The sequence below is a fragment of the Schistocerca gregaria genome, chromosome 3, assembly GCF_023897955.1.
Source record: "Schistocerca gregaria isolate iqSchGreg1 chromosome 3, iqSchGreg1.2, whole genome shotgun sequence".
Lineage (NCBI taxonomy): Eukaryota > Metazoa > Arthropoda > Insecta > Orthoptera > Acrididae > Schistocerca > Schistocerca gregaria.
The window spans coordinates 467935081-467945555 of record NC_064922.1 but is presented as its reverse complement, the minus strand read 5'-3'; the positions used below and the strand labels follow the sequence as shown (position 1 = coordinate 467945555).

At 33.8% G+C, this 10475-nt stretch overlaps 1 protein-coding gene across 9 annotated transcripts in view; it reads right to left on the bottom strand.

The window, feature by feature from the left end:
- Positions 1 to 7093: 7093 nt before the first annotated feature.
- LOC126353893 (rho GTPase-activating protein 20-like) overlaps positions 7094 to 10475 on the bottom strand; it is a 171875-nt gene continuing 168493 nt past the window's right edge. For 7 of the 9 annotated variants that reach the window (XM_050003114.1, XM_050003116.1, XM_050003111.1 and 4 more), the window contains one exon: positions 7094 to 10304. In XM_050003114.1, the coding sequence (XP_049859071.1) occupies positions 9979 to 10304 (326 nt within the window). In that variant the 3' untranslated portion in view covers positions 7094 to 9978. The remainder of the gene's footprint in view (positions 10305 to 10475) is intronic. The other 2 variants (XR_007565229.1, XR_007565230.1) reach the window with 2 other exon arrangements.

Sequence of the window (10475 nt, the reverse complement as noted above, 5' to 3'; positions counted from 1 at the left end):
TTTCACAATTTTTTAGGATTTAAAAGAACTGCCGTGTCCCCCACAGGACTGTTTACTTGCAGTACCAATTGGAGTTTGTGAATTGTGCATCGAAGAAATGCTGAATGTTACTTACTTTCATAACAGTTGGTGTTAAAATATAAAATGGAGGTCACAATTGTGAAACTGTATCCAACATAATAAAGTTTTATATTATGAAACACGAACTATTTGTAAATGTAGTGTTGTGTGTCTCTGTGGATGTAAAATGTACATATTAAATTTGTAAAAGGTAACGAGGCACTAACACTACAGGAAAGAAGTCATATCTAAATTAAACATGCAAACAAATTTAAAATTAATACTGTCATAATTTGTAATTCAATATTACATTAAAAATTCTTTGGTGCTTGTTTGAAGATAAATATTCAGTACAATAGAAGTGAAACATATGGTAATATACTAGTACAATGTACTTCATAAATACATTGAATAAAGTATTACATCATATACTGTACAGAATCAATGAAATACAATATTCTTTTACAAATATTTTACAATAAAATCTTGAACATACAATAACAGTAAACATTTATAGACACACCAAATAATATTTTTTTGTTGTAAAATCAATACTTTGATTTTTTTGCGTCTCTAATGATAAAGTTTTGGCATGTGAACACTTAAAAATGATTTTATAGCAATAGGAGAACTCTGCATATGAACACAGAATCAATACATCACGAAACTTTTTATTAAAGTACAACTATAATAAAGTTAAAGTGCTGATAAGCACATTACATATATGAACAACAAAGGTGGTATCTGGGAGTGGTAAAGGTAATAGTATGAAGGACAGCTATACCAAATGGTGTCAATGATGAAATTATTTTTCAGGTGGGTTCTTTCTAAAGCACTGTTCATAAACTGGATTATGTCCTGACACTTCTACAGCTTTAGAAAGAAACGTATTTCGGTATCTAATGACAAATTAGTATAGATTTCAGGCAAAACTGTTATTAATTTTTACTCTTTTTCATATATTAGGTGAATGCAATTTATATAATTTTCCCTAAAAATATGCAGGGTGTTCTCTTTAAACTTTCACCCTTTTGATACTCAGGTATCAAAATGAGATTTTCAACATGGAGGCATGTAATTTTGTTGCACATTTAATCTGGCCAACTCTTGTATCAACTGAAATACTGAAGTAAATTCTTTTTGTTAAATGGAATGATCCACTTTTAAACTGCATTTGGAAGTTCTCGAAAAGGCAGTACAGTGATATAACAGTTGATAATGATGGCACTGAATTATTTCTCAAAATACCTGAGAAATGAGCTAAAATTGAAAGAGAAGGTGACCAGAATTGGATATAGCAGTGTAAACACTGTCAAATGTGGCCTTCATGCAAGGGTCTGTTATCGTATCCAGTCTTTCGACTGTTTACTGTATCCACAAAAGCTGTTCACATAAACACGAGTATGTGCACACAATTGAAATAACTTTCCATATCCAATTCTGATATGCTAGAAGTTAGCATACAGTTCCAGTTGTAGCAGTGGTAAGCGACCTGGTATCTCTGTCATATAAAATACAGTCAAGAGGAATTACGTTTAATCTTAGTAGCATACGTCTTATCTTTTTACTGATTCTAATGGTGGAGCCTGGCATGAGGAGTCCACTTCACTGTGTTTACACCAAAAAAACCATTTCCGATCACCTTGCCTTTCAATTTTAGTTGATACATTAGATACTTTTGTGAAAAGTTCCAATACCAACTTAAACAAGTGTTATACCACTGTGCTGCTTGTTTCAATATCATTACAAATTTAGCAGGTAGTTATGATAGATTATGCACTATAGTACGGAAAAGGAAATTACGTTACAAATAAAACTAAGGTGTTTCAGAGAGGGAAATTCATAGCATCAGTAACCTGTTCCAAAATTATGAACAAGGAACAAATAAGGTAGTAGTTTGGAAATTTAGATAGTAGTGTCTACAATAAACCAAGGGAAGAGCAGGAAACAGGAATGCTGATGTAGTGTCTAAAGTAACCGCAACACCTTTACTCAGATAAACACAATAATGTATCATGGTAACATGAGTGGAAGTTTAATTTTTACAACATGTACTTACAGCTGTACATCACATAAACTTAGTTCAATTCTGCATAAACACTGCATTACTTTAAAACTGTTTCTTTTGTAGTTGTTTTCACTTTGTAGTTGATTTATCTGAACAGCAAGAGGGAAAAAAATAACTGGAAGAAGAAAGATTATGGTTTAAAGACACATCACATGCGGCTATTACACATGGAGTACAAGCTCAGGTAGGACAAGAACAGTGATAGAAATTGGCTGCTCCTTTTCCAAAAAACCATTCCAGCAATTGCCATAAATCATTTAGGTAGACTACACAGAACCTAAATCTGGAAGTCAAAACAGGTATCTGAACTCCTGTCGTTTTGAAAGTGAGTCAACTGCCTAATTCACTGAAAATTGTGCAGTTTTGCGTCCCCCTTTTTTCTGGTGTATTTCATATCAAATGTTATTAAGTTTTTAATTGGTTATGATTTGCAAGATTTCCGTATGGTACTTACAACACGAGGGTTAAAATGATATAGTAAGCCTCTGTGACATATTGTGAATAAAGAGAATAAATTCCATCCAAAATGCAGTAAATGAATATTAAATTCCAGGTTACAGAGCTCTAAGAAATTTGGGATGTGCTAATGTTACAGGTGAATATTTATGTAACATTCTCTGCAATTCCCTGCTTACAGAAAATAACTCTTGTGGCGCCATGAAATGCTACACTCGTTACACTAACGTTTATTGGAGCTAAAATGCATACATAATGCATGAACTTTATTCATGGCTACCACTGAGAGAACTGAAGTTCTGTCAATTCAACATGATGGCTCCTCCAAGAGTTTTCTGTCATTACAGTATGACGAACGAACCTAAACAAAATTAATGAGGGGCATAATAAGTAAGACAGTAATTTAATGCTGAAGGAAGAAAAGGGAGAATAAGAAACAACAATAAGATGGAGGAGGGCAATAAGCAGTTCCAACTTCCATTATAGAAATAAAATGAGAATAGTTTTTCTACATTTTCAGTTTTTAAATAAATAAATATTCTTTCTGTGGCATGTCCATTATGATATTGATATTCACAAATGTGACAGAGCCATAACTCTGAGCAAACAAACATTAACAGATATGGATAAGAAATTCTTAATGCATAATTATGTCTATCTCTCTGCAACCAAAGCTCACATTATTCAAATGCTGTCAATGAATTTTTTTCTTCTTCTTACAAGCACAAATTTGAATAGTCCTCTTTTAAAACAGAATATATTATAAGAATCTTCAGCTTATAACATAGTTACAATCATGACTAAAAGCACTAGTTAAGCATTGCATCTTATGCCAGCAATAAAATGACATCGAGTGCACAGTAAAAACTGCATAAAACTACCACACATATTGACAATGCAGAAATTCCTGCAGAGCTTTTGGATTATGGACATTCACATTCATTGGCTGCGGTGAATGAAGTATTATACTCTATTCCGAATCTTCATAATGAAAGTTTTTTAAGAATACTCTGTCAGCAAACATATGATATATTGGTGTTCAGAAGATGTTGCATGACAGTGAAAATGAATACTTAGCTACTGGAAAGAGAAGATGGCAAAAATTTACTTTGTAATTCTAACAGCAAACTGTTTAAAAAACTTTCTTAAAATATTCAGTGTGCAATAAGACAACTCTCAAACAGTTTTTTTTACCCTGTTGCATAAAAATCATCTCACAATGAAATTCCTGTAAATGAATAAAAATTATGAACACACATATGCAGACAAAATTTCAGAAATATATATATAGAAATATGATTTGCTGAAGCACTGGTTGAGACACTGACATCTGAAACATTTCCACTGAAGAATCCACATTCATACAGGTTTTACATATATACACTAGAAGTCTGGAATGTAAAAAATACTTTGTACATGACCCACTGAAACATTTCAGTAACAAATAATACAGTTTTAAATAATATTCTATCATCAATTTAAGTACAGAAGTCATTCTTATCTTACAACATAGGTTCCACCAAACTGTCAAACATTTAGTAGTACATACTACTTGCACAAATAAAAAGAACAATATAAAATGTCATATCAGAGGAGATTTTACATAAGAAATGCTGCATTGTTCACAAGTATGTTCACATTGAACACCAAAGCAAGATTCACTATGAGATTACTTCTCATGCAGAATATTAAATTGTACTTAGAACAAAAATAATTTAAATTTAGAATAAAAATGATTTAAATTTGTTTGAACTGATGAACCATGCTGTACCCTTTATTAAAGACACACAAGTATTATGTACTGTAAGTTTACTAATGCAATAATCATTCTAAATATTTATAAACAATCATCATCATATTCTTAACCAGCAGCAACACTTGTAAATAATACCCCAAAAATCAAGATAACAGTATAATACTTTAAAATATACTAATGTAATCTAGCAGTCTGATCTCAAAATTCCATTTACCTTTAGTTTACTAAATGAGAATGATTTCAAAAGGTTAAACTGTGTTATCACAGTTAATTGATAAAAATGAAAAAGGAACAAGAAACAGAAAAGATAAGAAAACTGATAGTTTTGCAGTTGCATTATGCAAATACTAGTACATGCACAATGTAACTTGGACTTCACAAGCTGACAATTGTGTGCTTACATTCCAACTTTTACCCTGCAGCAGCACCCAAGTTAAGTTGTGCATATAGAAAAATACATTTACATTGAAAATATAAGTATTAAATGAGAATTTTGATGCCTATGTTGAAAAATAATGTGTCAAGTATGACTCCAGAAGCATTAAATCTGAATAAAAATATTATTGGCATACCATTTTTTTCCATAAATGTAGCAGTCACCACACTGCAGTAAAAAATTGAATTACGTTACTGATTAAATGCACCACTGTACCTCAAAGCATCAAATCTTTCTGCATTATCAAAGCATGTGCATATAACACAGAGGCAGCTTTTAATAACTTGCCTTTTAAAACAATCTAAAGGTGCCCACTGGCAGTAGTATTGTAGATTTCCACAGTTGTACTTAATACTAATGGACACGAATGGAATTTATTTTGGAACACACCACAATGTTTGCATTTCCCCACAATACACTGTTCTACATCTATAACTGATACTAGGATAAGAAAAACCACAATTACACCACACAGATTAAATTCTTTTGCCTCGTCTAGAGTATATACATCATTAGCACTTTTATTCACATCTAAATGAATCCACATTCTGGAATTCCACAGTTCAGAAATGGAGGTCTGCAAATGAAGATGGCAGATTTATTGATAAAAATGGCTGGTATTATTTCAATTTGTTGTTTTTCATTTAATATTTCCTCTAATATGGTCAATAATGTCAGCAAAGTTACTGACATATTATTAATGCAAATTTAAAAAGTTTAGCAACTAAAAATACCAACTGTTGTGCCATGAAGACTTTTATATGACTCTATTATAAATTTTTGACACTACATGAATTAAATGTAGTAAGCATTACACTTCACAACTCACCATTCTACTAACAAAACATATACTTTTTCTTTCTTGGGCTTTAGACCCAGTAATAATTCCATCTCTTGTATACTTTAATATATGTTCACAGTTTCCTACTATTTTAAAAACATTTCAAGAAATAAACCTGCTGTTCAAGTGTATCACAAGAATCTCTCTTCTGCTCTCCCTTATGCATGCAAATATTTATAATATGTGTAATTTATGGATTATTGAGAAACTGATCATAATTAAAAATGCAACACCTTTCTTCCTATGTTGATGCAATGAATCTTTGGCTATAGGGTTTTCAAGATGATACCAAGTTAAAAAGAAATTTACTGTTTTGAATCCTTTTTTCCCTCTCTTGGATCTCTAGTTTTGAATCAGCTATATCAGAGGATGTCAAACAAATACCTGGCTACAGCTAATATTACTATAGCACACCACAAAACACAAAACTTATTCTGAACAATGCATTTAAAACTTCGAGTAAGAAAGTGAGTAACAAGTAGTTCCTTGTCCATCACTGCAATGACCTTTAGAAATGTAATTTCACTTGAGATTAAATGAAAGATTTAGGTTTTTTTGTAGACCTACAAACAAATTTAAACCTGGATAGTTACTTGGAAAGTACTAAAACATGTCCCTCCCCCCTTTCTTATTGGCATATGTAGTAGGATATGGCAGGAACATAGAATACTAAAAGGAGATAAATTCCCCTGGTTTTTTAACATCTATCAAGCACTGAATGCAGCCAACTTTTCATACTTTTTCCACATACCTATTTCTTGTATACAAACATTTATAGGTAATGAATGACTTCTGTTGGTCCATAAATAATATTTAGAAAACTACTTTTCTACTTTATGGTGTTTTATTCCATTTCTTAAATCTGTAACATCTGTTATTTCTAATTATATACTTTCTTATATTAAAAACAAAGATTCCAAGACTTACCAAGCGGGAAAACGCCGGCAGACAGGCACAAGAACAAAACACACAAACACACACACAGAATTACTAGCTTTCGCAACCAATGCGCGCGCACACACACACAAGCACACATATCCATCCGCACATACACAGACACAAGCAGACATATTTAGGCAAAGAGTAAGGGCAGAGATGTCACAGTGACATCCTGGGAGCGGAAAGACTTCCCTTAGGGGGAAAAAAAGGACAGGTGTACACTCGCGCGCGCACGCACGCACACACACACACACACACACACACACACACACACACACACACACACACACGCACACATATCCATCCGCACATACACAGACACAAGCAGACATATTTAGGCAAAGAGTAAGGGCAGAGATGTCACAGTGACATCTCTACCCTTACTCTTTGCCTAAATATGTCTGCTTGTGTCTGTGTATGTGCGGATGGATATGTGTGTGTGTGTGTGTGTGTGTGTGTGTGTGTGTGTGTGGGCGCGCGCGCGCGCGAGTGTACACCTGTCCTTTTTTTTCCCCCTAAGGGAAGTCTTTCCGCTCCCGGGATTGAAATGACTCCTTACCCTCTCCCTTAAAACCCACATCCTTTCGTCTTTCCCTCTCCTTCCTGAAGAAGCAACCATCGGTTGCGAAAGCTAGTAATTCTGCGTGTGTGTTTGTGTGTTTTGTTCTTGTGCCTGTCTGCCGGCGTTTTCCCGCTTGGTAAGTCTTGGAATCTTTGTTTTTAATATATTTTTCCCATGTGGAAGTTTCTTTCTATTTTATTTATATACTTTCTTACATTCTTTCAATGGCTAGAAAAAACTGCATGCATTGACCAAAAATTAATTCTGGGTGATTTTGCACATTACACTGTGTTTTGCATTTTCTCGGTTCCATTGATAAAAGTAGCAGTTGTTGTAGAAATCGTGTACTACAGACAATTACTCAGTCAATTGTGCTACAAAGAGACCTATTTGTTTCGGTAACTGTAAATGAAGAATGGGAAAAAAAATGCAAGTGTCAATTAAATTTTAAAGATGATACACGGATTCAAGTTTGTCCTTCAAGCAATGCAATATTTCTTTCTGAGAGAGAGAGAGAGAGAGAGAGAGAGAGAGAGAGAGAGAGAGAGAGAGAGAGAGAATCACTGCTACTTATTGCTTCTTTACTACTCCATCAATGACAACTACATTCAAAACTTGTTATTTCACTTTAGACTTTTTATGTAAATCCTTGTAGCCATATTCAAGTTTTACGTTCTCCTTTTGAAAGTAGCATCAATTATTATCTTCCACTCAAACTTCAATAAAAACTTGATAAAACGAAAAACACCACCAAAAATACTTCACCTTGATATTTGTCAGAATTTAAGGCATTATATATCCTGAATTTCATACATGCTTATGTTTTGATTTTCTTATTGCACGACAGCATTGCTCTCTTTCTCTCATTTTTGGCACAGATACTAGCAATACATCATTACAAACAGTACCACTACCATATTCTATATCACTGATAGGCCTCTTTTTGTATCATTTTACTACTTTGCCTTTGAATGACACCCCTTTTAACATATTTTACACATTATGACAAGAATAAAATAATGTATGTCTATATCAAGATTTTGAATGCATTTCAAGGTCTGAACAGTAATAATATCATTAGGTTACTATCTTAATATTCAAATTTAATCAGCCTTGAGGAAGGGCTAAAATAACATATTCTATTCTAAATTCCATGTAACCAAAGACTAAATACAAATTTCACTAAATAAAAATGCTGCCTTATTGACATTCGTTTTTAATTTATCACAAGACCATACTTAGAAACTTTTATCTATATGCAGAAGGATGCTGTATACATATCATCTTATAACTGTCATGTAACATACAATGCAGACACAACTTCTCTCCTCCTAGAATTATCCTGCCTGTTTCACCACTTTTCCCACTCTCATCACAGATTGTCCCTGAATTTGTTCCCAGGATAACAAAATTTTCAAGAAGATAGTATCATTTACTCATTAGCTGCAACAAATCTAGTGTGTTTTATTTCAAAAGTTATTAATCATGTCTTTATAATTGCTCTAATTACTGACTTCTTTCTATCTATGAACACTATGTGAGTAAAATATCTTGACCAACATTACAAGATGACAAACATCTTTTTTTGTTTATTTTGTATATTTTGTAATGTTCACAATCAATAGTACCATGTTCATATAAACATATTTTGCAATTTTATGGGCAGTAATGGTTCAAACCATCTGAATAATATGATGTAAATCAATAATAACTCATGAGAGTGATCATCTTGTACTGGAAGTTTAGAATGAGTTATTACAAGCAAATAGGATGAAGAATAATGTGCATCTCAACATATAAGTTAAAGCATTGTGCTATGAACAGGAATTAACATATGTAGTGAAAAAGTACAGCTGCCACATAAGCACGGGGTTGTTAGGTTGCACATGTACAGTCTTTGGCACATTACTATAACATAACACTGCATAAAAAGACATAGCCAAGACATTCAATATATAAAATACTTCTTTTTCCAAAACTGAGAACATATTTGCATTTCCAACAAGGCACATTCAGGTATTTATAAATAATGAAAGAGTACAACGAAATAAAGAGGAAAATTAATGTATACAGATCTAAAAAGGCAAGAATTGTTCAATCAGGCAGAAGACATAGCTTCAGTCATAAGATACATGATACACACTGTTAATGCGCAAAAATACTGTGGGGTTGAGAGTCACACAGCTGCCCAAATTTTAATAAGAGGAAATTTGTGGAAAAATGCAACAATCAAACAATTGCTTACACACATGTATAACATAAGAAAATAAAAACATGCACGTTACAGTGTATATCAGGCATACCATGCTTTTCTTTCCAAGCATTAATTAATTGAGATGATTAGCTGCACACAACTACTGTTAGATGACTTAGATTAGTTGGTCCTTAAACATTGTTGTTCTAATTCTTGTTCTCCACCTCTTCCTTTGCAGACAATTTGGTGCCAACATGCACGCACGCACACACGCGCACACACACACACACACACACACACACACACACAGGGAGAGGGGGGAGGAGGAAGAGGGGAAGGGAGGGGAGGGGAGGGGGGAGAGAGCAGATTGTATACAGGTTTTGAGCTTAGCTGAAAATCAGTGAGCTACCTAAGTCTCACATCTGTCACATCTAACACTTTACTTTCATAACCTACTGTAACATCTATCGGAATATAAATTATTTCTAAGTAAATGTTCCACTACTAAATCCACTTCACACTACTCATTTCCACATGCAGCTGTAAAATCTGCAATGTATCAACAAAGAGTAATCAACAGTTCCCAAATCTCAAAGCTGCACAAAAAGATACTTTTCCTGAACTCACAAGTATAAATCACTTATACTCTCTGAGCAAAATGTAGTCTTAAATACGAGGTTTGTACGTTAATGTGACATGTACTGTGTGCATTTCAGCCATGCTAATGGGACGTGAGCCCTCTTCAGTCTTACGCTGTTGTGAAGATGGAGACAAAGACAGCTGCTGCTGTTGATGAAGATGCTGTGGTGGTTGTGACTGCTGGGGTGATCCCTGCTGCAAATGCTGCTGTTGCTGTTTAGCACCATTTTCTTTATTCTTACGCCGACTTGAACTGCGATGTAGATGATGGCGTGACTTCTCACCACGGCTTGATGAACGACGGACATTAGGTCGTTTAAGAGACTCCGCACTTGCGCTCAATCCCAACCCACCTTGAACAATCAGAAAACAAAAATTAATGCATTAGTAAGGATACAAATATACCTAGATTCACAGGACATAAGACTGCTGATGTGGTTCTTACTATAATATTAAAAGTATGTTAACAGCAGCAGTGGAAAGTGGAAACGTGAAGAAGAGGAGAAGTAGGGGCAGGAAAGAAG